This window comes from Vulpes lagopus, chromosome 7 (assembly GCF_018345385.1).
Source record: "Vulpes lagopus strain Blue_001 chromosome 7, ASM1834538v1, whole genome shotgun sequence".
Classification (NCBI taxonomy): Eukaryota; Metazoa; Chordata; class Mammalia; order Carnivora; family Canidae; genus Vulpes; species Vulpes lagopus.
This window is the reverse complement of record NC_054830.1, coordinates 13899028-13926181: the sequence shown is the minus strand read 5'-3', so window position 1 is coordinate 13926181 and position 27154 is coordinate 13899028. Positions and strand designations below refer to the sequence as shown.

The 27154-nt window shown below is 54.6% G+C and overlaps 2 protein-coding genes across 3 annotated transcripts; one reads left to right on the top strand and one right to left on the bottom strand.

The window, feature by feature from the left end:
* Positions 1–465: 465 nt before the first annotated feature.
* DDX49 (DEAD-box helicase 49) lies at positions 466–8413 on the bottom strand. Its single transcript, XM_041763948.1, has 13 exons — positions 8253–8413; positions 6900–7023; positions 5569–5654; positions 5360–5481; positions 4665–4852; positions 4367–4507; positions 3568–3643; positions 3219–3295; positions 2954–3051; positions 2164–2238; positions 1261–1349; positions 1109–1180; positions 466–1011 (listed from the first exon to the last, which is right to left on the bottom strand). The coding sequence occupies exons 1-13, from the start codon at positions 8365–8367 to the stop codon at positions 808–810; spliced, it is 1467 nt and encodes a 488-aa protein (XP_041619882.1). The 5' UTR covers positions 8368–8413; the 3' UTR covers positions 466–807.
* Positions 8414–8687: 274 nt separating this feature from the next.
* COPE (COPI coat complex subunit epsilon) lies at positions 8688–25703 on the top strand. 2 transcript variants are annotated; one of them, XM_041760922.1, is made up of 10 exons: positions 8690–8858; positions 14825–14887; positions 16206–16306; positions 18750–18902; positions 20666–20719; positions 21150–21231; positions 22159–22314; positions 24133–24201; positions 25281–25355; positions 25491–25703. In XM_041760922.1, the coding sequence occupies exons 1-10, from the start codon at positions 8733–8735 to the stop codon at positions 25536–25538; spliced, it is 927 nt and encodes a 308-aa protein (XP_041616856.1). In that variant the 5' UTR covers positions 8690–8732; the 3' UTR covers positions 25539–25703. The 2 variants fall into 2 exon arrangements, with proteins under 2 accessions (XP_041616857.1, XP_041616856.1); XM_041760923.1 differs by lacking the exon at positions 18750–18902 and having other exon boundaries at positions 8688–8858.
* The last annotated feature ends 1451 nt before the right edge of the window (positions 25704–27154 follow it).

The window sequence follows — 27154 nt, the reverse complement described above, 5'->3', positions numbered from 1 at the left end:
GAAGAATGAGTTTCAGAGCCTGAGAAGCACACCCAGGCCACACAGCCAGGAGCTCAGCTCTGCCCAGCATAGCTGTGCCCACCCCCTGGGGCTCAACTCATGTGGTCTGGACCACTTTGCCCTAAAGTGGTCCTTGGTTAAGCATCCCCTCCCTCTACTCTGGCTACAAATCCCAAATTCCACCAGGCGTCATTTCACTGAACCTGATGGCCACGTTTGGAGGGTGATGCCCTTGCTGTGCCCATTTTTCAGACAAGGAAAGAGAGGCCCAAATGGGGCTTCTCAAACTCAAGGTCACTTGGCCAAAATGGCCAGCACTGTAGTTCAAAGCTTTGGGCCTGGCCCAATGGAAATGAAGAACGAATGGTGGGGTGGGGGTGACATGATGTCCTGGGGGGCTTGGGAAGCACCAGCAGCTGAACCCTCCTCCCCTGCCCCTACTGCCACAGAGTCAGACCAAGGAAGTTGAGAGACCCATTTATTAAGTGACTCCTGGCAAGCAACATGCCTTTGCTCTGGGGCCCTTAGCATCCCCCTGCCCACCCAACTGAGGTGACCAGTGTCACTGTGTATGGAGTTGGGCCCAAACTTGTAGCCAGTGTTCTTTCCTTCTCTGCAGCCTGATGCTTGGCAGAGGCTCTGAGAAGGGGCCAGCTGGGGGCTGCAGGGTGGAAGAGCTGTGCAGTGCACAACATGGGTGTCTTGGGTCCCACTGACAGGGACTGTGCAGGTCCAGGGGAGTGGAGGGGCCCTCCGACTGTCCGTTCTGGGAAGGAATCCCAGGTTAGGCACATGGCCATGTGGCGCTCAGGGCTGGCTGTGGATGGGCGCTGGGGCTGAGTGAGCTTCAGGTGGGGCCCTGGGTGGACGCCCCCTGGGTGGATGCCCCCCGCGGCCAGCCTTGCTGGCCTTCTGCCGCTGTAGCACCTGCTCCACCTTCTCCTTGAAGCGCCGGTTCTTCTGCTTGATCTTGGCCAGCTCAGCCTTGCGTTTGGCTTCTAGATCAGGGTCCTGGTGGGAGGACCCGCAGGTGGCCAAGCTGGGCAATCTGCCCCCTGGAAGCCCTCCCTTTACCCCCCACACCCCGACCAGCCCACTCAGCCCTCACCTTCCCCTCCAGGATCAGCTGCTTCCGCTTGTTGATCTCCTTCTTTTCGTCAAAGTTGGCCGCCTCCAGTTTCTGGGGAGAGAAGGAGAGGCTGTCATAGGGGCCCTCATCACAAAGGGAGCACCCTGGGCCCCAAGGCCTCCCATACTCACAATTTCACACTCCCTCCGCACCACATTGACCTGTGTGAGGATCTGCAGCACCTTGGCCTCCTCCACTGAGAGCTCCTCTAGCTGCTTCTCTGAGAGAGGGCAGACAAGAGGAGGGATCCTGGCTTAGGAGTGAGCTCCCCATGCAGTGGGGTATACAAGATTGGGGTCATATCATATAAAAGTCAGATGGGCAAGATCTGGAATTGTAGACCTAAAGAAAATAGGCTGTCCTTTTTTACTGCTATTAGCAATACTATGAATTTGACTGGAAGTTTGTTGTTGTTTTTATAAACTTTAGAGGCACCTGGCTGACTCAGAAGAGTATGTGACTCTTGATCTCGGGACTCTTGACTCCTGAGCCCTACGTTGGGTGTAGAGATTATTTTAACACTCTCCTTTAGGGATGCATGGCTGGCTTAGTCAGAACAGTGTGTGACTTTGATCTTGGGGTCATGAGTTTGAGCCCCATGTTGGGTATAGAGATTACTCAAACACTGTCCTTTGAAGTCCAGAGGCTTCTGAATTTTAGGACAGTCTGTGCAATGATTACAGATTTTCCAGTAGTTCTTGGTCTGGGCACTTGCTAAACCACCCAAGGGGGGTTTTAAACACACCCAGACCCTGTCCCTGGGGCCTCTGACTTAACCACAGGGACCATCCATACATCCCTGTCTAAAAAACCAAAATCCCTTCACATTGGATGTGGCTTTCAGTGGCTGAGGGCACTGTGGGAAGCTTGTTTAGCTAATTGGGCTAAAAGCCTTCATTTGGGATTGCACAGAAAGGAAAGTGGAGTTTAAGCCTGCTCGTGAGTAGCCCAGCAGGTGTCAGAGAGGGGTGAGTGGGCATCTTACCCAGAGGCATCCAGCTCCCCACAGCCCCCTCTCCCACCCTACCACTCACTGATCTGCTCCTCGATGGCATGTACAAGGTGGATGTCATACTGCGTCACCAGTGTGATGGCCTGTCCCTGCCGCCCTGCAAGGACACACCATAGTTACCTGCTGTGAGCTAGGGGCCAAATAGACAGGCTGTGACCACTAGGCGGCTCAGGGCTCCTCCTGGTGGGAACAGTAAGGGCTCAGTGAATGGGGCGAGGGCAGGTCCATCCCAGAGGAGACACAGGACACCAGCAGGGGTGGCTCCGCTGCCAGGCCGGCGGCGTTACACGGTGCTGGTGATGTGGCTGATCTCCCTTTGGGGTCTGGCTATCAGCATTTTGTCAGCGATAAGGCTCAATGGGCCTCAGCCCAGATCTGCCACACTACTTTCTCCATTCCCCGTTTCCGTGAGGGTGACTGGTGCTTGGGACAGCATGACAGCCACTGAGGCCTGTGACCTCTGGAGCAGCACCAAACAGGCATCGTTCTCATTACATGTCCTTTGATGAGGAGATGGGCCCAGAGGGCTGATGGAAACTGCCTGAGGCCACAGGACAGGAGAGAAGGGCCAGGCCCTGTCTGGCTCCAGAATCCATGTTTCTCCCCACTGCTGGCATGAGAGGATCTCATAAACCAGAGCATTCACCGCCTCTGCTTTCAAAAGGATGATTCCCCAAACTTTTGGACACTCCTTCTCACCAGCAGGCTATACCCCCATATCTTCTCTCACCGACTCCTGACTTTGGTTCCTCATGGTGAGGGGAAGGCAGGAGGGACATGGGTCCAAAGGCCATCCCGCCCTGTCCACTTACCTGCACGGGCTGTCCGGCCAACTCGGTGTATGTAGATCTTTGGCAGCCCGGGCGTGTTGTGGTTGATAACCACCTGCACTGTGGGAATGTCCAGGCCCCTAGAGGCAGAGGCCAGTCAGTGCCACTGTCCATGTGGGGAAACCGAGGCGGGGACTCATCCAAGGTCACTCAGCCACCCCAATTCTTGCCCAGGTCAGCCCTCTGGCCCCACTGTGGGGGTGCCACTGGACCAGCACAGAGGACGGAACACCCTGGGGCTGCTCACCGGGAGGCCACGTCTGTTGCAATCAGGATCCTGTAGATGCTGGACTTGAATTTGGCCAGGGCAGCAAAGCGTTCTTTCTGTTGCCAAGTTGGGGAGAGAATTGGGAAGATAGGAGTCAGGGAGCATCTCAGCAAACATTTGAGCACTTACTGTGTGAGGCCTGGGAACAGGGTAGAGTCCAGGATAGGCCCACCCTCACGGGGTTCACCCATGGAAAGGATGGACCAAGGCAAATGGGTAGCAGGAAGTGTTCAAGGCAGAGGAAAGAGCGTGGCCCTGAGGCTGGAATGAGTTGCCAGGGCAAGGCTAGGGGTGGCAGGTGGGTCTCTGGGGCAGTTTGATCCCACACCTGTTTCATCATGGAATGCAGAGCCACAGTGGGGAAGTTGAATTTACGCAGCATCATGCACAGGATCTGGCAGGTCCTGGTGGGAAGGACACACTGTCAACCTCTCGTCAACCTCTCCAGGGCCAGGGTCTTGGGAAGGCACTCCCATCCCAGCACACCCCAAGATCGAAAGTAGGTGGCCCTGCACCACCGGTAAAGGAGAAGCAGAGGTGTGCGGTATCCTGCCTGCTGACCCCTTCCCTGGCTAGGCCAATGACAGTCAGACCTACATCCAGATTTTCTTCTTCTGGAAGCCAATAAATTTTTGGAGGGCAGGAACCAGTTAGGGGGTCTCCTCCAGGAGATGTAGGCTACATATCTACTGACTCATGCTACTGCTTCCTAATAATCTCCTCTAAGACCTTCAAAGGATTTTGAAGGCCCCTGGGACTATAGAGAGGACAGACCTGGGTCTTGGAGCTGATGTGCCGGGGCCTAGCAACACACTGAGACACAGTGAAAAGGCCTTCCCAGCTATTGCTGAGGAATTCTGGGTATAGCCAGAGGCCCCTGGACCTTCTGGGTAAGAGTGGGCCTGAGGAACCCCAAATCCTGGCTCTGCCTTCAGGAGGGGTAACCTCAGCAAACTGCTTGACCTCCCAGAGCTTCCTTGAATGAATCCTCTAGAACCTTTGGTCTGAGCAGAGGCCCTGGAGTGCAAAGACTGGCTGTGTGTCTCGTACCTTGGGCCTTCATAAAGGGTTATGGGGGGCAGGGGGTGGGGGGATCTGAGGGAAGAGAGAGGCAGGCCCATGCTCACTTGCACGTGTTGGTAAAGATGATGATGGACCAGTCCTCGTGCTCATCCTGGAAGTTCTGAATCAGGTGGACCAGATAGGCGTCCTTGACCTTCTCAGGCACCAACAGGTAGCGCTGGTCCAGCTGCTCCACTGTACGCACCCTGGGGATGCGCAGGGCTCAGTTTCTCCCCCGCTGAATGGAGCCAATGCCCCACACTGGCCACGGGCCTTAACTTCTTTTGGGTGTGTCTCCCAGTCCCCTCACCCACACCCCCACCTGCCCCTGCCCTGCCCCTCTGGACCAGGCTGTGGACTCACGGGGCCTGAGCCTCCCAAAAGAAGGGCTGATTGGTGGCCAGTCCCTGCAGCTCTTTGAGTGTGTCAGTCAGTGTGGCACTGAAGAGCAGTGTCTGCCTACGAGTGGGCACGGCTGCCAGGATGGCCTCCAGATCCACGGTGAAATCTGTGCAGCCCTGCTCCAGCAGTCGGTCAGCCTCATCCATCACCTGCAGCACCAGGGGGAGGGGGTAGGAGGTCTGGGGTGAGAGCCCTGTCCAGGGCCTGAGCACATGCCCAGCCCAGCCTAGCTCAGCCAGTCTCCCTCACACACCTCCTGCCCAGCCTTGGACACATGCCCTGGAACCTTCTCCCTCTAGGTCTCTGACATCTGCTCCTCAGAGAGGCCCTGCCCCCAACCTCCATTGATCTCTCAGCTGTCCTATCACTTCTTCTTCTTTTTTTTTTTTTTTAATTTTTATTTATTTATGATAGTCACAGAGAGAGAGAGAGAGAGGCAGAGATATAGACAGAGGGAGAAGCAGGCTCCATGCACTGGGAGCCCGACGTGGGATTCGATCCCGGGTCTCCAGGATCGCGCCCTGGGCCAAAGGCAGGTGCTAAACCGCTGCGCCACCCAGGGATCCCCTGTCCTATCACTTCTAATGCTCTCCTGGATGGCCTGTGGGACACGTGTCCTGAATGGATCAATCAATTGATGCCCCAGGCCGACTCACCAGGAAACGGATCTTCTTTATGCTAAAAGTGTTGGAGCTCCGGAGGTGGTCAGCCAGGCGCCCTGGTGTGGCAATGACCACGTGTGGTTTCCGGGAGAGCTCCAGGGCCTGGGCCACCATATCTGTAGGTGGAATGTGAGAGGTGGGTCTGGGTGGGTGGCCTGAGGCCACGGGGGAGCCCTACCCAGAGCCTCCCCGGGCCCCCGTACCCATGCCGCCGACAATGATGCAGTCTTTCAGGCCCAAAGGCTTCCCCAGGACCCGGAACTGCTCTGCAATCTGGTAGGCCAGCTCCCTGTGGGTGTGAAGGGGCCAGGCTGGGTTAGATAGGGGCTCTGTACTTGCCTCTCAATCCCATGCCCATCCCTCAGACCTCCCGACTGGCCCTCTCCTGCTTATACACACACCACAACTTCCAGTTCCCTCTGGATAAGGGCTCGGTCGGATACTGAGCACTGGAGCCCTGTTTTGGCCCCTGCCCCCTTACAAGGCTGGGATCCAGACATCCCACAGCCCCTCGCCCACCAGACCCACCCAAACTGGCCTCTCCTCCTCAGTAGTGACCTCAACACCATAGTCACCAAAGTCCAAGATCTAAGCCCACAGTCACCAAAGCTCAAGATCTAAGCCCTCTCCCTTGGGGCTGGTCAGTGTCCAAGCCCTGTCTTCCGTAGCCTTCAGCCCCAGCTCTGCCCAGGCCTCTCCCTGGCCCATGTGTCCACTTCTTGTCCTCTTGTTTTGCCCTCTCCTGCTCACGTGCCCCCAGAATTGATCTAACTCTCTTCCTGGCATTCTGGGCTTTTCTCAAGTTGGCTCTAACCTGCCTGGCCCCAAGTACCCTTTCTGTGCCTTGCCTCTCTCTCACACCTCTGCTCGAATGCACTAGCAGTTCCCTCTGCCTAGAATATCTTTCCCCAAATTTGTCCCTTTGAGAGATCCTTGTCATTCTTTAAAGAACCCCTTGAATGAAATATTCCCCAACTCCCTCCTCCCCAGGCCACACCCTCATAGCATACAGTGCCTACCTCTCCTCCTGCTGCTATAGGACTTACCATGTCAACTGCCATATTTGTCTGCCCAAGAACAGGAGATGTGTCTCTATCTTGGGCTACAAAACTCTTGATAGCTCCTGACTAGCTGGAACTTGCCATGAGACAGGCCCTGTGCTCAGCACTTCTCACACACTATCCTGGTTAATTTTCTACCTCCCTTACGAGGCCAGAATGATTTTTGTCCCCATTTTATTTTATTTTATTTTTTTAAATTTTATTTATTTATGATAGGCACACAGTGAGAGAGAGAGAAGCAGAGACATAGGCAGAGGGAGAAGCAGGCTCCATGCACCGGGAGCCCGACGTGGGATTCGATCCCGGGTCTCCAGGATCGCGCCCCGGGCCAAAGGCAGGTGCCAAACCGCTGCGCCACCCAGGGATCCCTGTCCCCATTTTAAACAGAGGGAAAGTGAGCTCAGAGAGGTAAAGGTGCTTGCCTAAGAAAACACAGATGGTTAACTCACCCGGAAAGCCTATGGGGAGCTCACCTGGTAGGTGTCAGGACAAGGCAGAAGATGCCATAGGGATCCTCAGACAGCTTCTGCAAGATGGGCAGGACAAATGCTGCTGTCTTGCCACTGCCTGTCTTGGCACAGCCCAAGCAGTCCCGACCTGGGCAGAGGGCAAAGGAGCATCAACACACTTCAAATATCCACAAGTGTTCTACTGAGCACAGTTTACAATAGCTAATGTTTAATGAGCAGTTACTATGTATCCAATACTGGCCTATGTCATTTACATCTGGGCACACTGACAAATTCTAGGAGTGTATGATCATTACTGTCTACACGCAACAGAAAGGGAAACTGAGTCTCAGAGATGTGCCCGGGACACACAGCCAGTGAGCAGCAGGATGGAGCGGAACCCACATCCATCTGACCCAAGATGCTACTACTCACTATCTCATTATGAAGCCCTTACAGCACATCCCAGTGTGGGGAAACCTGAATGCCCCCCCCCCAATCTGCATCCTAGGATCCCTAATGATTTCTTCATCTTCATTTATTCAACCCTCAACCTGTTATTTCCTAGGTTTCCTAAGGGCATCTCTGCCTTTTTTTTTTTTTTTTTTTTTTAAGAGAGAGAGAGAGTGTGGGGAAGGGGTGGAGCAAAGGGAGAGGGAGAGAGAGAATTCCAAACAGGCTCTACACCCAGCACGCAGCCCAATTCGGGGCTTGAGCTCAACCCTGAGATCATGATCTGAGTGGAAATCGAGAGTCCGCAAGCTCTACGGGCTAAGCCACCCAGGCGCCCCCAAGAGCATCTTTTTTTTTTTTTTTTAAGATTTATTTATTTATTTATGATAGACATAGAGAGAGAGAGAGAGAGAGAGAGAGAGAGAGACAGGAGGAGGGAGAAGCAGGCGCCATGCCGGGAGCCAGACGTGGGACTCGATCCCGGGACTCCAGGACCGCGCCCTGGGCCAACGGCAGGCGCTAAACCGCTGAGCCACCCAGGGATCCCAAGAGCATCTTTTTAATGGCAAACCGGGTTGGGCCATTAGAGTAGAGAGTAGAGTCCTCTACTCTCGGGACCACAGTCCTGCATTTACCAGTAATCCTGACAACTTCAGTTTCCATTTGTAAAATTCAGATAGTAGTGCTGTGCTCTGAGACCACGAGTTTCTCGGATTACATCACTTATGTGCGGACACACAGGGAGTCAGCTGTGAATCCCAAACGCCAACACTGCCCAGTCTACCTTTGGGACCCAGGCTCGTCCATAACGCCCAAGCGTACCCCTCGCCTCGCAGAAGTGGCTTAGGCAAAGGCTAAGGCGCGAAGGCAAGGGAGCCGACAGAGTGGGGAGGCTTCCTGGGGAAGAGGCCGGGCCACACTTACCCTCCAGGATGGCGGGGATGCAGCCGAGCTGGACAGGCGTGGGCTGCTTCAAACCCAGCTGCCGACATTGTTCCACAAGCCACGATGACAGCCCAAGCTCCGCGAAGCCGGCCATCCTCCCCGCCAGCTCCGGGTGTGCACCGTGTGAGCCCTGCTTTCCGGCGCACGCCGATGACATCACGGAAACCTCGGTTACTGGATCGCCTGCAGCGCGGTCCCACCCCGGTCTAGCTCACACTGCCATTCCCGGGCTCCACCGTGTGCTTACCATGTTTCCCCGATTTCCATTGGCTCGCGCGATCAAATTAAACTACAATTCCCGAGATGCCCAGCGAGTCGCACTTGCGACTCCCGTCCAATTTGGCTCATCTTTAGGCAGGAACGAGTAAACTACAATTCCCAGCGTGCCTTGCGGCGACGGACTCCCTGCTTCCGGCCGACGTGTCCCTCCGGAAGAGGAGCGACTGGGACCGTAGCGATATGGCGCCTCCAGCCCCCGGGCCGGCCTCCGGCGGCTCCGGGGAAGTGGACGAGCTGTTCGACGTGAAGAACGCCTTCTACATTGGCAGCTACCAGCAGTGCATTAACGAGGCGCAGCGAGTGAAGGTGCGGCCGCTCGGGGGCGAGGGGACAGTGGTGGTTCCGAAAGGCGTTTCTTCCTGGTGGCCACTGGTCGTGCTTTGATTTTTAAAATCTTCCTTCTCCTCGAGGTGTTTTTTCCCCAACGTATCTCTTCAGAGCGTTGTAAGGAGTTACCCTTGTCTTATGACAAAACTCAGAGCCGTGACAGTTTTTGTTATTTCTCACTCTAAGAGCGCGTTCTGCGCGGTGGAAGGCATTTGAGTAACGGAGGCGTTTTACGCCACTATAGTGATAATAATAGTGATTTTCACTTGTGGAGGGCCCACGTGTGCCACCATACATACCCATAATACCCCTGAAGTAGGGACTGTTGTTTGTTCTCATTTTAGGATGCCAACACCGCCGTTGGAGAGAGAAATGGCTTCTCCGACGTTACCCTGCACCACTAGCCGGGTTATTTCTCTCCAGACTTGCCTCTTCATTTCATTTCGCTTCATTTCATTCACTCCTCGTTGAGTTTCTCTTTGGGCCAGGCAGTGTATTCGTGCTGGGCTCAAAGCAGTGATAAAACAGACAAAACTCCGAACTCTCTTAGAAACTTCAAGCTCAAAAAAAAAAAAAAAAGAAACTTCAAGCTCCCAAGGGAGACAGTAAAGCGGTTAATAAGAAGTTGGGGGTAGTGTGATGGATAGTGGTGGGAATGAGTTTGGCCATCTGAGAGTTAGAAATAACCCCGCTAGGGATCCCTGGGTGGCGCAGCGGTTTGGCGCCTGCCTTTGGCCCAGGGTGCGATCCTGGAGACCCGGGATCGAATCCCACGTCAGGCTCCCGGTACATGGAGCCTGCTTCTCCCTCTGCCTGTGTCTCTGCCTCTCTCTCTCTCTGTGTGTGACCATCATAAATAAATAAAAATAAAAATAAAATAAAATAAAATCGGACTTGCTTTAAAAAAAAAAAAAAGAAAAGAAAAGAAATAACCCCGCTAGGCAGGGCCCAGCCACCAGTGGATGACAAGAGAGGGTCGCAGGTCCTTTAGCAGAAACTTTTTTTTTTTTTTTTTTTTTTTTTAGCAGAAACTTTTAGGGAGGGACGTGGACGTACATTATAGACACTTTGAGAGTGAACTACTGGCGAACCGTTAAGAGCAGTGAACCTGACAGGGTCTTGCCTGCCCTGGTTGTTAACCTTCAAAAAAAACCTGTCAGTTATTTTACTAGCAAAATGGGTTTGCTGGGGATTAACGGATAATTGCAATCTGAGACATGTAACCTATGGCAAAACTGTAGGCAAGTCCAGAGAGCAGAGGAGAGGACTGCTGTCTTTCACAGGTGAAAGGGGGAGTTGAGAGGGGTCATTATGAACAAAAAAATCCATTGAAGTAAACTGAGCTCTGAGTGTTGCGGCTTCTCATTACCTGAGCTGTGACAGTGTCTCCTTGGCTCCGCAATTGCCAGACAAGGAGAACATCTCTCATCTTCCTGTGGGGGTGGTAAAGTATAGGCTTCTTCCTCTGGGGAATGCGTGGTACCTCTCTTTTGTTGGGGTCTGCCACTAACCTGGAGTGTCAGGGCTTGAAAGCTCCCCCTTCTGGTCTCCTGACTCTCTCTCTCTCTTTTTTTTTTTTTTAAGAGATTTTATTTATTTATTTATGAGAGAGAGAGAGAGAGAGAGAGAGGGAGGCAGAGACACAGGCAGAGGGAGAAGCAGGCTCCATGCAAGGAGCCCAACGCGGGACTCAATCCAGGATCTCCAGGATCACTCCCTGGGATGAAGGTGGCGCTAAACCGCTGAGCCACCCAGGCTGCCCCGACTCTCTTTTCAACAGGCTGCCTAAAGAGATTAGACAAGTAGAGAAATGTGTGAATATATCATAACTTGAGTGCTTAAGGGGACAAGGTGAGATAAAAAGTGCTGAGTTGGAGGGCACTGGATGGTTAGTCAGAAGAGCATAGGACTCTTGATCATGGTGTTGTGAGCTTGAGTCCCACGTTGGGTGTAGAGATGAGTAAAAATAAATATATCAACTAAAAAAAAAAAAAAAGACAACACACATACCACTCTTATTTTTTTTTGTATATTTTTTTATTGGAGTTCGATTTGCCAACATATAGTCTAACAGCCAGTGCTCATCCCGTCAAGCGCCCCCATCAGTAACCAGTCACCCAGTCACCCCATCCCCCCACCCACCTCCCCTTCCACTACCCCTTGTCCGTTTCCCAGAGTTAGGAGTCTCTCATGTTCTGTCACCCTCTCTAATATTTCCCACTCTTTTTTTTTTTTTTTTTTACCACTATTAATAAAAAAGAAAGGATGCTGAGTTGGAGAATGGGCAGGGGTCAGGGAGGAGGCTGCTTCCTCTGGGAATGGTCAGGTAAGCCCCAGTCTCTCTATTAGTTGAACCCAAGGCTGAACCTTGAGAAGCATCAAACCCCATAAATTGCTGCAAAGGTCTTGAGGCAGAGATGAGCTCCGGGGAGTCAGAGCATAAAAGACCAGTGTAGCAGAAGTGGGGTGAGTGGCTGGGTGTGTGTGTGTGTGTGTAGGATGGAGAATGAAGTAGGCAGGGCCTCACAGGAGCCACAGTAAGAGTTTGGATTTTATTCCTAAGATGTAGGGGGCCACTGGAGCACCAAGCAAAGGAAGAGCCATCTATTTCACCCGGGCAGCCAGAGGCTTGGGAGGACTTTGTACTCTGAAGTAGAGAAGGCTTACTTGTTCATGCTTCTGGCCTTTGACACTGTACCTGGTTTCCTTGAGCATCATGGGAATAAAGCCTAAAATGGGCTTCAGGAGACTGTCACACTCGGAATAGTACTTGTGCAATTGTATTCGTTTTCTGATTCTCTTATAACAAACAACCACAAATGATACCTTGCAGCCACACAAATTTATTTATTTATTTATTTATTTATTTATTTATTTATTTATTTATTTATTTATTTATTTATTTTATGATAGTCACAGAGAGAGAGAGAGAGGCAGAGACACAGGCAGAGGGAGAAGCAGGCTCCATGCACCGGGAGCCCGATGTGGGACTTGATCCCCGGTCTCCAGGATCGCGCCCTGGGCCAAAGGCAGGCGCCAAACCGCTGCGCCACCCAGGGATCCCGCCACACAAATTTATTATCTCTCACTTTCTGTAGGTCGGAAGTCCTACATGGCTTGCACCAGGCTAAAATCAAGGTGTTGGGTAGGCTGTATCTCTTCTGGAAATTCTAAGGAAAAATATGCTTCCAGACTCAAATGGTTGATAGCTCTGAGCCAGGGGCCAGCCTTGCCTCCTAGAGGCTTCTCTCCAATCCTCAGTCTTGAATGTGGTCTCTCCATGTCAGAACCAGCCACAGGGTGTCAGATTGAATATTCCTCTCTTGGGCTCACTTGGATTTCTCCTGCTGGTGCTTTATTTCTGACTATTCTCAGCTATAAAAACTCTTGCTATTAAGGGCTTCTGTGATTAGGGTGGGTCCTCCCCCATAACCGGGCACATTGTCCCCATTTTAGGATCCATAACCTTCATCACATCCTCGAGGCCCCTTTTGTGACAGAATGGAAGCTGTTCACAGATTCCAGGGCCTTGGATGGACATCGCAGGTTGAGTGCCTTATTCAGGTTGCCACCACAGTTGTGTGCCTCCTTCCTGGGTAACATAGGCGGTGAGAAGATCAAGACAGACCTGTGCTCAGACTCTGGCTCTGTGGTATTCTCTCTGCAGCCAGGGCTGAGTCATTGTACTTCTGTGCGCCTGTCTTCCCTCTGGCCCAGTGGGAACAGTGGTACCTGTTTCACCAAGGTCACTGTGAGATTCGGCGTCACACTCACACTCTGCCATGTGGCTTCTCTTGTCTGTCTTTTCTGCTTACATCATAGCGATATGTCTTTTGAGTCTTCTCTTGTCATAATGTGCAGACTTCCCGTCACTGCTGAAAGGAAGAACCATCATGACCTGCTGTACTTAGAGAGGGACGAGAAACATTCACAGAAGCCAGACTGGTGGTCCCTGTGGGTGGAGGCACACTGCAGCCTGGCCTCTGAGCTAGGGAACTGCTCCCTTTTTGGTGATGTGGGAAACATACACTGGCACGAAATCTGACATTCTTCCTGTTGCATCCAGAATGGGCATACTGTCCCCACTGAGCCACTTGATGTGCCTTAATTCTGGTCTTTGTGCTACCTAAACCCTCTTGGGCAGCCTATACTGGGTTGAACGGTGTTTCCTAAAAGATATGTTTACCCAGAACCTGTGAATTTGACTTATTTTGGAAAAGGATCATTGCAGATATAATTCCATAAAGGATCTCTGGATGTGATCAGCTGGGATTTAGGATAGGCCCTAAATCCAATGACTGGTGCTCTTCTAAGAGAAAGGCAAAGAGAGGTTTGAGGCAGATGGAGGAGAATAAGGAAACAGAGATTGGGGTGATGGGGCCACAAGCCAAGGAGTTCTTGGAGAACCTGGAAGAGGCCAGGAAGGATCCTTCTATAGAACCTTTGATAGTATGGTCCTACTGACACCTTGATTTTGAACTCCTAACCTCCAGGACTGTGAGAGAATAATTTTCTTTTTTTTTTTAAGGTTTTATTTATTAGAGAGAATGCGAGCATGCGAGCAGGGGCAGGAACAGAGGGAGAAGGAGTCTGTTTCTCGTTGAGCAGGGAGCTTGAGCAGGACTTGATCCCACGATGCTGGGATCATGACCTGAACCAAAGGCAGACACATAACTGAGCAACCCAGGTGCCCCAATTTTCTGTTATTTCTAACCACCCAGTTTATAATTCATTACAGTGGCCCCAGCAATCTCTGGCAGGCATGATCTGAGGTGGCCCCAAGTGGAACACCTGGTACATCATTGCTTTTTATCAGATGTAGTGCTCTGTCACCATCATGATGTTTGTTTGTCAGACATTTCTTAAGTATCCACAAATGGTAGGTACCACCCTAATGCTGGGGATAAAGCAGTGAAGAAAGCCTCAAGAAGCTGAAGGCCCAGCGTGGCCATCCTGACAAGGGCCATCCCCACCCCATCACTAGACCCACTTCTCCCCCCACAAAGGTACTCACTGTCCTCAGGACTGGCTGCACCTCTGAGCTGCCTAGGGGCAGTCAGAGGCCACTCTGGGATCGGCCATCATTGATGGGTATGAACCTCCTGGCTTTGTTCTCAGGTAATTCTGATGAGCTATCCCCAAGCAGCAAATGGCTGAGAAGCATTTGTTCAGAAAGACGCCATTCCTGTTTACTTAGATCTGGAGATCTGCCTAGCACTCAGCACACAGCTTCTGCCTGAGGCCTTATGAGCCTTCTTCCGTTCTTGGCTCTGAGGCCCTCCCAGGGCCTCATGGCCTGGCCAGGGCTCAGGGGGCTTTCCCCACAGCCCAGAGTGACCAGTGTGTGATGTCCCCTCTCCAGGGCTCCCCAGCCCTGTGGTGGGAGGCTTGAGTGGCACGGCCCAGGCTGGACACAGAGGTCACTGAGCCAGGGCAGCCCAGCTGAGCTCTCTCAGAAAGGCCCTCTGCGTGGGCAACCTTCGTCTCTTCTTCGATGTTTAAAAAAGTGTTTTGGAACAAAAACAGGACAGGAACACATTGCATAGAAGTACAAAAAGTAAAGTCCCCTGCGCATGTCTCCTGGGTCCCATCTGTTCTGCAGAATTACCCATCCACCTTTGGATAGGAATGCTCCCAGGCCTGTTTTCTCTACTTTTACAAACCCAAGCACTGGGGTATTTTCCCTCAACAACTTGGACCACCTGTACCACTGAGAAGCTTCTGTTTTGACCCGCTGCACCCTGGGAGCCCCTGTCAGTATGAGTGGCTGCATGTCCAGTGGTGAGAGGCATGGGCTCTACCCTGCTCCCTTCCCTGGGTAGTGGTAGTAGGGGACAAGGTCAGGGCTGGAACCCAGTCCTGGGGAAGCTGCTTGCTCCTGGTCTCTGCCAAGGACCTGTCTGGCCTGTGGCTCCAAGTGTCCTTATGTGCTTCTGTCTCCACAGCCCTCAAGCCCGGAGAGAGATGTGGAAAGGGATGTCTTCCTGTACAGAGCGTACCTTGCACAGGTGAGTGTGGACCTGTGACCTCCAGTGTTCCTGGGACAGGAGAGTAAGGAACAGAGTGCTGGGTGGCAACAGGGGCTGGGACGGTAGACAAAGGAGGTCAGAGTCCAGCAACTTCCCATGGTTGGTGTGGCCTCCACAAGTAGGTGGCTGTGTCCCCAAGGTTGTGGACTCACCAGGCCCAAGGACCAGTATGGGGATTTCTCCCTTTTCTTCTATCATCAGTAGATTGTGTTTGTTTAATACAGCTTCGGGTTTGCAGAATAGGATAGAGATAGATAGGAAAGAGAATCCCACCCCCAGTAGATAAGAAAGAGATAGGAAAGAGAATCCCACCGCCCACCCCTAGTCTGCAGGCAGGTTTTCTTCCTACTCACATCTGGGGTTGGTGGGATGCTTTCATTGGTGGATGCACCAGTGTTGGCACTGCTGTTAAGTCAGGGCCATAGTTTATTCCAGGCTCTAGGAACATTACCCTGGGAGTGCAAGCAGTCCAGATGGTGCGGACAGGACTGAGTCGTGCCCTGCCCTGGTTTCCCCCGCCAGGGCCCACTGGAAGCCAGCCTCCCACCTGCCTTCCCCCAGCCTCAGCCTTGGACTGTGGTCTGTCCTGGGCACTTGGCTCCACGGCTGCCCTCATCTCACCTCACCTCAGGCCTTGAGTGGCTTCCTGGTTCTGTTCACATCTTTCCCTCTGTGGAGTGTTCTGGAGCCTGATGGGACCCCACCCTCCCATTGACCAAGCCTCCCCTGCCCCCTGACCTTGAGGGTGAACAGTATGTGGTTGGCCTCTACAGAGGAGCTGCCCTGATGTATGTGGAATCTTCTTGCAATGTATACATTTTTTTTTTTTTAAAGAACACCTATATATGGCAGTAAAAACATCAGAATCACTCCAGTTCCCTCCCAGCAGTTAACACCACCACCAGTTCTGAATGTCAGCAGGGAGGGGGTGAATGTCCTGATTTATAGAAGTGCATTCCCTGCCTGCCTGCCCCCCTGCCCCTGAGCATTCCCCCCAGAGCTGGCAGGCCCCTCACCCTGTCACCTCAGCCCTGGGAACTGGACACTGAGCAGCTGGGGTCTCCATTGTGGCCTGACAGGTGACAAGTGACACTGTGCTGGCTCGCAGCAGGTTCTGTAGTAGAACTGGCAACTGGCAGGCTGAGGGGTCCCTGGGGGTGGTGGGCCTGGTTCCAGGTGCTAGGGCTCTGCCAGGGTGATGCTAGAGCCCTAAAAAGCTCTCATGTATTCTGGGGTCTGAGGTATAAGCCCTACGGGGGAGAGCAGGTCAGTGACAGTGTGCTTGTCTTGACTGCAGAGGAAGTATGGTGTAGTCCTGGATGAGATCAAGCCCTCCTCAGCCCCCGAGCTCCAGGCCGTGCGCATGTTCGCTGAGTACCTGGCCAACGACAGCCAGAGGTGAGGATGGGAGGGCACGGGTGGGCATCTCTCCCTACCTTCTCACCTCCCTGAGCCTCAGTGAAAGCACATTCCATGGGATGCCTGAGTGGTTCAGTGGTTGAGCGTCTGCCTTCCGCTCAGGGCGTGATCCCGAAGTTTGAGGATCGAGTCCTACATCGAGCTTCGGAGCCTGCTTCTCCTCTGTCTGCCTATGTCTCTATCTCTCTCTGTCTCTCATGTAAATAAAATCTTAAAAAAAAAAAAAGAAAGAAAGAAGGAAAGCACGTTCCTATCCTGCTTGGACATTTATGTAAGCCATTCATTCTGTTGCTGGCCAGGATACTTGCCCAGGTGCTTATGAGCTCTGCCTCTGCCTCTGCAGGTGGAAGCTGTGTGACCCTGCCTTGTCCGTGCATAGGGGACCAGCATGACCTGGCAGGCTCCATGGCTCCAGTGCACCTCAGTTCCCCCCACCCCAGGAATGGCTGGTTGTGAGGCCCCTAGGATTGGGAACGTAAAATGTTCCCCACAGGGTACCTGGGATAGGGCAACAGCCTAGCCCATGACATGGAGACACTCTGCTCTGTAGATCTTCCCTTGCCCCCCTGCCCAGCCCTGAGACCCCACCACCACCCTGGAGCATCCCTCATAGTGGCAAGGAGCCTCACGGAAAGGCCTTCCCCAAGCTCTGCCTAGTGGAACTTCTTAGATCAGGACTTGATTGTGACTTGTTGATACCGCGCTACTCTGTGGGCCACTGAGGTTGACTTTGGGTCCCAGGTGTGGGTGAGACCACCTGCTGTGATCCCTGCCACTGCTCTTATAGAGCGCAGTGTTCTGTGCCCTGTCTGCTGACTGGGCTCCTTCACCTTTGAAGCTTGAGGCTCAGGGAGATTTACTTGTCAGCGATGACAGCTGAATGGGGACCCCCAGATTCTGACCCCCAGAACCCATGAATGCAATACCATTGGAAATGAGGTCTTTGCAGATGGAATTAGTTAAGGATCTTGAGATTGTCCTGGATATAGGATGGACCCTGGTATCCTCATAAGAGACCAAAGAAGAGAAGACAGAGAAGGTACAGAGGGGTGGGCTGTGTGAAGATGGAGGCAGAATTGGGATGAGACAGAAGCCAAGGGGTGCCAAGGACTGTGGGCAGCCAGCTGAAGCCAGGGGAGAGGCTTGGGATGGATTCACCCTCAGGAGCCTCAGAAGGAACTCGCCCTGCCCACACTTGGATATCGAGCTTCTGTCTCCTAGAACTTCTTTTCTGTGAGTCTGTTCCTATTGCTTGTATCTTTCTGGTTTGTGATGCCTTGTGATGGCAGCCCCAGGACACCAAGACAGGCAGCCTCCTGAGGCTATCATTTCTTCCTCTCCACACTTCATGAGCCTTATTCTTTCAGAAGAAGACGGGCCCTGGGACCATCTAGGAGCAGGGGCTTAGGAAGGCAGAGTGGTTTGGGGTGCATATGTCCTGCCAGCACAAACTGCTGCCCCCTTGCCAGCCCAGCAGGCTGGCTATGGAGAAAGTCCCAGGACCTGCAGGTAAATGATGATATGTTACAGTAACGGCATATGACACCAAGGTCACGTTAGCAGCAGCATGTAGCATGTCTACTCTCAGTGCCACAAACCAGCCAGGAGACTATGGGGTGGCCCCAAGCGCTCCATGACAACTCTGTGTCACACCGTGTATATGGTCTAGGTGTGCAGAGTGGGAAATAGTCTCAGATTTGAAGTCCTTTGTCCATCAGGCTCTTCGGTGGGCCTGAGGACAGTGACAGTTGTGTCCCCATCCTCCAGGACCTTGAGACACAGATCCTTGGGCAACTTGGGGCCTGGCCTTTGCTTCCCTTCTCCTATCAGCTATTTAGCAGCCTTTTGAAACAAGGGGTCTTGACTCTGTTTAGTTAAGCAGATCTTGGTTCAGGTGTCCTGTGGCCCATGGAGAAACTGACTGATCCTTGGTGGAGCCCTGACTTCAGCCTGGCCCCCAGCCCAGCATGTCACCCACCTGCCAGGAGCAGCCAGCCTCCTTGGCAAGGCAGCGACGTCACTGGTGTGACATTCATCTGTGTAGCTTCCTGTCTCCAGAGAGGCACCCCTGGCGAGTCAGCTTGTACCTCTGTGTCCAGGGTGGTGTAGACACTATGGCCCCCTAGCTCTGAGGGCCAGGAGGTCTTTAAGCTTAGGCAATCATTTGTGCCACTTTATAGACATGGCCCCTCCTGCACCACATCTCCTCATGAGGCCTGAGACCACCCAGCCTCAGTTTCTCTGTGTAAGGGTGAGAAGTGCCACATGGGAAGGTGGTGGGTCTTAACAGAGAGCCTGTTCTGCCTGCAGCTGCTGTGTTCCCCTGGGGGCCCTCTCACCCTTTCCGGACCTGTCTGCTCCCACGAGGGCAAGGCTGGCTTCCCACTCCTGGCTGCAAGCCCTCAACAGCTTCCTCTTGCAGGGACTCGATCGTTGTCGAGCTGGACCGGGAGATGAGCAGGAGCGTGGACGTAACAAACACCACCTTCCTGCTGATGGCTGCCTCCATCTACTTCCACGACCAGAACCCAGATGCAGCCCTGCGTACTCTGCACCAGGGGGACAGCCTGGAGTGGTGGGTGTCCTCCCTGTTCCAGGGGGAAGGCCTGGAGGCCTGAGGGGCCCCTTTGGTCTCCAGGCTGCCCATGGCCCCATTGGCCATTGTCATGGGAACAGTGTGGGGCTGCCCAGAGAGACTGCTGGGGCCCAGGCTTCCCATTCAGGCCGCAGCTCCCATTCTCGGGCCAGGAGACACTCCTTTCTGTTCGGCTGGGCTGCTGTTCCCAAGGACACGGCTCCCAGGGCTGGAAATCCTCTTTTCCCAATGGCAGAGTTGAAAGCACCTTTGTTTCTGCCCGTGGTTTCTACACCCCCACCCCCACCACGGAGCTCTGTGTCCCTGGGCTCTGGCCTTTCCAAGGTCCTCCCCACGTTCCCCCAGGCCCTCCCTTGAGGCTAGCCCTCATTCATGGGACTCCAGGGCTGGGGTGCTGCTGGAGCCCCTTGTGGCGCACTATATGCTCTACCCACCACCTCAGGAAGTGACCCTGGGCTGGCGCTGCATTGAGGACCCTGTGTCCAGGGCTCCAACCCAGAGGGTGTGACAGCCCTGCCCTGTGAACTCTCTGGTGCCTGCTGTCCCTTGGTGGGTAGGTCACCACAGATTCATTATTGTATCTGTTTACATTCCCCCTTCAGTCCAGAAAGGGATTTGCGGCAGCCTAGATATAGGTCTGGCAAACAGTTTACAAGGCAATAGACTGTTGTTGTTGTTTTTTTAAAAGATTTATTTATTTATTTATGATGGACATAGAGAGAGAGGGAGGCAGAGACACAGGCAGAGGGAGAAGCAGGCTCCATGCAGGGAGCCCGATGTGGGACTTGATCCCAGGACTCCAGGATCGCGCCCCGGGCCAAAGGCAGGCGCCAAACTGCTGAGCCACCCAGGAATCCCCCGGCAGTAGACTGTTTTTCAGATTCCTACACAGGTTGATCTGGATGGGAAAATGTGGGAACTAGTGACTATATATATCATTGGTGGTCACAGCTGTCAGGCAGAGAGGGAAGCCATGGGTGTGGGACCCACCTGTCCCATGGAGCACCCCTGTGACTGGAACCACAGCCTTCTCTGGTGGCTGACCCTTTGCTTGGCTGCTCAGCTTGCTCCCTGGGCTCTTGGTACTGGGTGGTGGCTGGTGTCCCCCTCATACCAGGAGTGGGGTGCAGGTATGGTGCCTAGCCTTGGGGTAGTCAGTGGGATGACTTTAGACGCACTATATGCTCTACCCACCACCTCAGGAAGTGACCCTGGGCTGGCGCTGCATTGAGGACACTGTGTCCAGGGCTCCAACCCAGAGGGTGTGACAGCCCTGCCCTGTGAACTCTCTGGTGCCTGCTGTCCCTTGGTGGGTAGGTCACCACAGATTCATTATTGTATCTGTTTACATTCCCCCTTCAGTCCAGAAAGGGATTTGCGGCAGCCTAGATATAGGTCTGGCAAACAGTTTACAAGGCAATAGACTGTTGTTGTTGTTTTTTTAAAAGATTTATTTATTTATTTATGATGGACATAGAGAGAGAGGAACCCATGAAAGCTCCAGCCCCAAGTGCTTAGTGGTGAAATGGGGGAGCCAGGGTCCCAGGAAGCAGTGGGAGGTTTGGCCCAGTGTACAGTGCCTGGATCTGAGTCCAGTACTGTTCAGCATCGCCCTCTATAAGGCAAGGCCGGCAGCCCCAGCTCTCCTAGGAATGTTCCTGGAGGTGGCACTCACACAGAGTGAGCCCTGATAGGCAGCAGGGTGATGAGGATGCCTGCTGACTGCCCGCTCTGTCCCGCAGCATGGCCATGACTGTGCAGATCCTACTGAAGCTGGACCGCCTGGATCTTGCCAGGTAAGTCTCTCCCATGCGTGCCCACCTGTGGCTCCTGAGCTGGGACCCATGTGTCAGGGCTGTCTGAGCAGCGGCCAGGCCTTTGCCCACTAGGGGGCACTCACCCTGGGGACCTTCCCTGAGCCCCTTCCAAGGCCTAGAGCATTAGTGGTACTATCGCTTCTCCGGTCACTTCATTCTAGCCCACTGGGATGACTCACTGTGGTTTACCTGCCCTTCCCTGCAGGGTGTTGCCTGGGATGAGGAATGGTGCTGTCCATGCCTTAGTTTCCTTCTGTGACTTGGGGGGTAGGGCCTGCAGAGTTAGGGTGGGCTTCCCAAGTGTGTGGTGGCAGCGGCTGGGCCGGGTCCGTGAGCTGGCACCCATGGCTACTTTGTGAGTAGGAATGGGGTGGTGGGGGGGCTTCCTTCAACGCTTCTGTGTCCCCAGGAAGGAGCTGAAGAAAATGCAGGACCAGGACGAGGATGCGACCCTCACTCAGCTGGCCACTGCGTGGGTCAATCTGGCTGTGGTGAGCTCCTGGGCTGTACTGAGGGAAGGAGGGAGCCCCTGCCTCCAGAGCTGGCCGGTCCTATGGGGGAGAGTGCCAGTATGGGCTTCTGTGGACACATTGGACCTGCTGCTTCTTCGGGGCCAGGGCACATCCCCCAGGGGAGCCCCCAGCCTGGTGCGCCCTGGCACATTTCCTACTTTACTCAGAACCAACCCAATTCCTCCCTCCTCAGAGCTGAGCAGCTTGGCCAGAGCCAGAGTGAATGAGCTGGGGGAGGACTCTGGAACCATACTTGATGGACTGAGTGGGCCAGCCTGGCAGTGCAGCCTCCTCCCAGGGCTGACCCTGGACTTGGCTCCCACTCAGTTTGTTCCCTGGGCTTTTGGCACTGTGCAGTGGTCAGTGTCCTCCTAACACCTTCCCCTGCACCTAGCCCCTATCTCCCCCGGCCTGGGCAGCACCCCCCATCTTGGCAGTGGCCCCTTTTCTGGCTTTTGGCACTGGACTTTCTCTCTCTAAGCCTTTTTTTTTTTTTTTTTTTTTTTGGTATGGGCTGCTTAAGATGTGTTCCCCGTCTGTGTGTGCTTACACTGCCCTTGGGGGGCTGAGGCCTCACACGAGCTTGTTTCTAGTGTCTAGTTTAGCCGATGAACCCTGCCCACACTTCACCAGCTCTGCATTTTCCCGCAAGCTTTCACGTTTTGGTCTCGGGGTCCCCTGTAAGAGTGATGTTACTACATCTTTAGCAGGCAGACAGAACCTTTCATTCAGAACCCAGGTGGTCGAGATCAGGACTGCTGGTGACAGGGGTGTCTAGGGACTGCCTGCCATGCGCTGGCCATGCCAGGATCACCTCAGTAAAGTGATCTGCTCTGTGAGGGAGCGGGCAGTGGCAGGGCTGGGAAGCAGGGTGACAAACTGGTGATGTTGGAACTGTCCCTGCAGGGTGGTGAGAAGCTGCAGGACGCCTACTACATCTTTCAGGAAATGGCTGACAAGTGCTCATCCACCCTGCTGCTGCTCAACGGGCAGGCGGCCTGCCACATGGCCCAGGGCCGATGGGAGGCTGCCGAAGGGGTGCTCCAGGAGGCTCTGGACAAGGTATGGCAGGCCCAGCCTGCACCGCGGCTCCCAGTGGGGGCAGCAGGTGACGCAGGGCTTGGGTTTGCTTCAGAAGGAGACCCCATAGGCCTGACGTGTGATCACATGGGAATTTATATTAATGCCAAACCAGCTAAGAATCAGGATTGCAAATAGAAATGTTGAGTGTAGTTTCTCTTAGAAGTAGGAGGATCCCATCAGCCTGGGCTTCTGTTGGCCTGAGCTGAGCAAAAGTTCTTGCCATCATGTTGGCTGTTGGCCTGGGGGCCTCTTGATGTGATTCCTCACCTGAGTCGGTACTTGGAAGAGATGCCCGCTGTTCATCATCAAGGGGAGAGTGGGCTGCAAATGTGAGGTGTTGCCTGGGCCTGTCCTGGCCTAAAAGAGGGACCTTGAGTGAGGCCCTGTGGGGAAGCCCCAGCTGTTGTCTTCCCCCGACCAACATGTGAGGTCTTGTGTGTTATTTTTATAATCAGAGGACATGTCAAAGTTTCTTTCCATCTTTGGAAAACATTTCTTGATACAATGAGAAACAGACACCAGTAGGAAGCTTTCTCCCTGTATCTCTGTGAGGGGTCGAGTTACCATCAGAAGGTTGTTTGCAGATCAGGGACGGGCCAGGGCCGTTAGGTGCTCCTCAGGCTGCATACTTGGAGCTGCCTTGCCCTGCCAGGCAGCCACCATGCCTCCTTGACAGGGTCTGACTCAACTGGACTGCTGTATGCCAGCCGGGCTGGTCAGGAAAGCCTGGCCTGGTGGGGCGTCTCTGCCCTAGAAGGAGAGGGCAGTGGGGTCCCCAGTTAAATAACACCCATCTGTCCTCATTCTCTGAGACACCACCTGGGCTGGCTTGCTGCCCCGTGGCCCTGTCCCTGCCCCCCCCCCCCCCCCCCCCCCGCGGCCTGAGGCATGCCGTGGCCTCATTCATCCTGGTGCCTGCGTGTCACCCCATGCTTTCCACTGTCCTTCCCATTCCTTTTTGTGTTCACCTCGTTTTGCTTCTGTGAGCACATGCCATTGTGCCCTATGACAACAGCTGAGGAGTCTAAGGTGGAGAGAAGTTGAGTCTCCCCAGAGAAGGGCAGCCGTGGCATGGAGCTGGGTCTGGGCAGGAGGCTGGGGTCCATACAACTCCTTGAACCTGCAACACCACGAGTCTGGGTTGCTGTTCTCTGCTCCAGGTGCCCAGTTAGGGCTCCCTGCATTGTCCCTGCTTCAGAGCCCTGTGTGGGTGGGTAGAGTGAGGTCATCCGCTTGGATGTTCTGGTAATTTCCCAACAGTTTCTTGTCAAGGCCCCTGGAGAGCAGGAGGGGCAGGCGGGGTCTGCCCTGTGGTCTCAGACCTCATTTTTGCAGCAAGAGGGACAGCTTGCCAGTGATGGTATTCAGACCATCTTGGGTTGGGCTCTGTTACTTTGAGGTTGGTATAATAAATATACCCGTCGCAAATCACAGCAAGCAAGGGGGCTCTTTTGCATCTTGGTCCGCAGATGAGACACCGGGCTTCGAGGGGAAGCCGCTGTTGGGGAAAAGAAAGGTAGTCAGAAGGTGGGTTGGGGTTGGGGCTGGGCTGGGGCCCTCTCGTCACTTAGGTGGAAAGGAGGGCCCTGAGGTCACCACTTCGCAGAATGGCCAGTAGGCACGTTTTGGGTCTTGCAGCCCCGACCTGCTCCACCTCTGAGGGTATGACATTGTATGGGTCATGTCTTCACCCTGGGTCAGTGGGAGGCATTTTCCCACCTGAGATGGGGATGGGCAGGCCAAGTCCGGGGCCTAGGGGAGCTGACCCTGCTCGCCTGGTGTTCCCTGTGTTTCCAGGACAGTGGCCACCCGGAGACACTGATCAACCTCATCGTCCTGTCACAGCACCTGGGCAAGCCACCCGAGGTAGGGTCCCCTGGTGCATGGGAAGTGTTCTGGCCCTTAGGGTGCCAGCGTGTGGTGGGCAGGGGTCTGTGATACGGCTCCAGCCCCAGATGAAGGTCAGCATCTTGAGCGGAAACGCATTCCTTTTGGGGGCAGGGGTGGTGGTGGTGGTGAGTGCAGTTCATTGGCGGAGGGGCCCTGGGAAGTTGGTGTCGCAGGTGATCCTCTAGGGCCCCACCCTGGCCCAGGCTGTAGGCCAGCTGCTCCATGGGCCCTATGAACTATGAGCTGTGTCTCAGAGGGCCAGCTGAGCTGGGATCCCCATCTGTGCCATCTCTTGGTGGAGAGAAAATGGGCCCAGGGGAGCAATCCCTGTGAGCCCATGTTGTCTAAGGGTGGGGAGGGAGGGAGAACTCTGGGGCACCGCTCTCTGTAGGTGACTGACTGGCCCAGTTGGCCAAGGACCGACCCCAGGACTTCCTGACAGTCGGTCACCCATCCCTTATAGAAGCCCCACCCCCACCCCCGGCAGCCTCAGGTCTGGGGCAGAACAGCATAGACAAGACAGCTGTCCCACTCACCCCAGAAATAGCACTGGACCCCTAGTCTCAGGGAGACAGGTGCCCCACCCCCTGAGTCAGAGCTGGGCCTGGGGAGGTGAGGGGAGCTGGGAGCAAGGGCTCTTCCTGGGGTCCAGGTTCTAATACTGAGATCTCTGAGGTTTCTCTGTACAGTGTGCCCAGAACAAATTCACCTCCCCTCCCAACCCTCTTCCCCCTGACCTGCCCTCTGCTCCTCCTAGTCCTAGTCCTCTCCTAAGGTCCCTCCCAGCCTACTCCCCTGAATCTGGTGATGCATCCTCCAACTGTGCACTAGCATGGGCTCTGTGCCAGGTGCCCCCTCTTCCCTCCCCAGCCCTGGGGGTCCTCTGTCATCAGCCTGATTTCACAGTGGGGTGATGGACGTGATGGGAGACCAGGGCCCTTGCTTGGGGTCATCTGGGCAGCCCTCACTTCACCCCTCCTCTCGCTCTGCATGTGCAAGCCGCCTGGGTGCCCCCTATTCAACTGACCTGGCCTCTGGCCTCATTTCCCTTGCAGGTGACAAACCGCTACCTGTCCCAGCTGAAGGACGCACACAGGTCCCACCCCTTTATCAAGGAGTACCAGGCCAAGGTGAGCCTGAGCTGGCGGTCTGTCCCACATCCCCAGACCCCCCCTAGGCGGGGCCAGGGAAGGCCTGTGACTGAGGTCTTGACTCACGTTCTCTGTTTCTCTTTCTGCCCCCACTGTCCCCAATCCACATTGCAGGAGAACGACTTTGACCGGCTGGTGCTGCAGTATGCTCCCAGCGCCTGAGGCCGGCTGCAGGCTGGTTCCCAAGCCCGGGAACAGCGAGGCTGCGCATGCTGCCCCCACTGCCAGGCACCCATCCTCTTGTGCTCTTGGTTGCTCTGGCTAGAGGTGAAGGCTCGAGGCTCAGCCTGACCAGGGCCCCTTTTGTCAATAAATATCTCCACCTGATCCATGTCTGCCACTCTGGGAGGGACATGTGTGAACCACGACTCAGAAGGGAGGGTCCCAGGCACTGTCCCCCAGGGCTTTTCCTGGGAGGGAAGCCTTGGAGACCAGGGCCTGTGAACAGGAGCTGCACAGACTCCCCACCCCTGAAACAGCTGCCCCATGATGCTGAGCTACGGCGGCACTGCTATGTCTCCCAAGTCCACTTGGCATCCAGAGAAACTGAGATAGTGACAGCCATCATGAGGAGCATCAGGACTCAAAACCAGTATCCTGGGGGTGGCAAGGGAGGTAGGAAGTACTCAGGCCTCAGTTGAGTCACATGTGTTCAAGGAACACATGCACCCCCACCCCACCCCATCCGACCATCCCCTCCTCCTTGTTGTGGCCGAGACACTCAGCTCTCTACCTGGAGAGAGGAAGCCATGGTGAGTGCCCTTCCATAAGAGAAAGCCAGGGCAGTTGTCTGGAGAGAGGGTGGTACCCAAGCAGTGGGGACTTGTTGGCTGGGCCTCTCAGATGAGGTCACCACTGATCTGTCTCCACCCGAATAACTAGAAGGATCTGCCAGGCCAGGTTCTGGGGGGGCGAGCAGTCATTCAAGGCAGCATGGACAGCCCATGCAAAGCGCCTGAGGCTCCGTGAGCAGGACAAGGCTTTGTGGCCTTTGGCCCCAGGTCGTCAGTGTCTGGGCCTCTTCCAGGAAGGAGGTAAGACCTGGGTTGCCAGAGTGTGGCCTCATCTGCCTGAACCTAGGGCTCGGTTGCCAGGACAGGATATAGAGCATAGGATTCCCAGCTGCAGGACCCACCTGTGTCCCCTCCCTGCCTGGTGAGGAGCTCAGCAAGGGGGAGAGGTGACAGAGGCATCTGTCAGGGGTGCGGATCAGGGATCTGGGGATGAGCTCCCCAGGTTCCTCAGGTGGAATGAGGAAGGGGCACCTTTTGACCTTTGCAGCCCCTTGCCAGGTCACTGGCAGCTGGCAGCACCAGGAACCACATTCCACTTCTGCACTGCACCCACCCATTGGTGGCCTCCCAGCTGGCCCCATCAAGATGAAACTCAACACAGCTGGGGCCGGACTGGTGGGCGGGGGTGCCTCTCCCGTTACTGATGGCTGCCATGGCGACCAGATAGTGACAGATAGTGCTGGGTGGGAGGGTGGGGGTGGGGGAGTTGGAAAGTCCAGGGCTGCACCACATGCCCAGCCAGATCTCTGGGGGCATGGCTAGCCAGTTGAGGACCCTCAAGTCCCCCTCTGCCTGCTAGGCAAGCTGCATCAGTCCTGTCTCTGGCCTCTGGTTGAGCCTTAATACTTGACCAGGCCAGGCAGCGAGGCCTCAAACCCTGCAACATGCTGGGCCTGTCACTTATTGGCCTGGGTGGCCAGATGGACCCCTGCCCACAGAGTGCAGGTTCAAGAATAATGAGTAGGAGGTACAGTGAGCAGATAA

Coding starts and splice junctions, on each gene's coding strand:
- DDX49 (XM_041763948.1), bottom strand. CDS start 8,367: ATGGCCGGCTTCGCGGAGCTTGGGCTGTCATCGTGGCTTGTGGAACAA. Junction 3,644..4,366: donor ATCTTTACCAACACGTGCAA/GTGAGCATGGGC, acceptor CCTTCCCACCAG/GACCTGCCAGATCCTGTGCA. Junction 1,181..1,260: donor TGCGGAGGGAGTGTGAAATT/GTGAGTATGGGA, acceptor TTCTCTCCCCAG/AAACTGGAGGCGGCCAACTT.
- COPE (XM_041760922.1), top strand. CDS start 8,733: ATGGCGCCTCCAGCCCCCGGGCCGGCCTCCGGCGGCTCCGGGGAAGTG. Junction 14,888..16,205: donor ACAGAGCGTACCTTGCACAG/GTGAGTGTGGAC, acceptor TCTTGACTGCAG/AGGAAGTATGGTGTAGTCCT. Junction 22,315..24,132: donor TCCAGGAGGCTCTGGACAAG/GTATGGCAGGCC, acceptor CTGTGTTTCCAG/GACAGTGGCCACCCGGAGAC.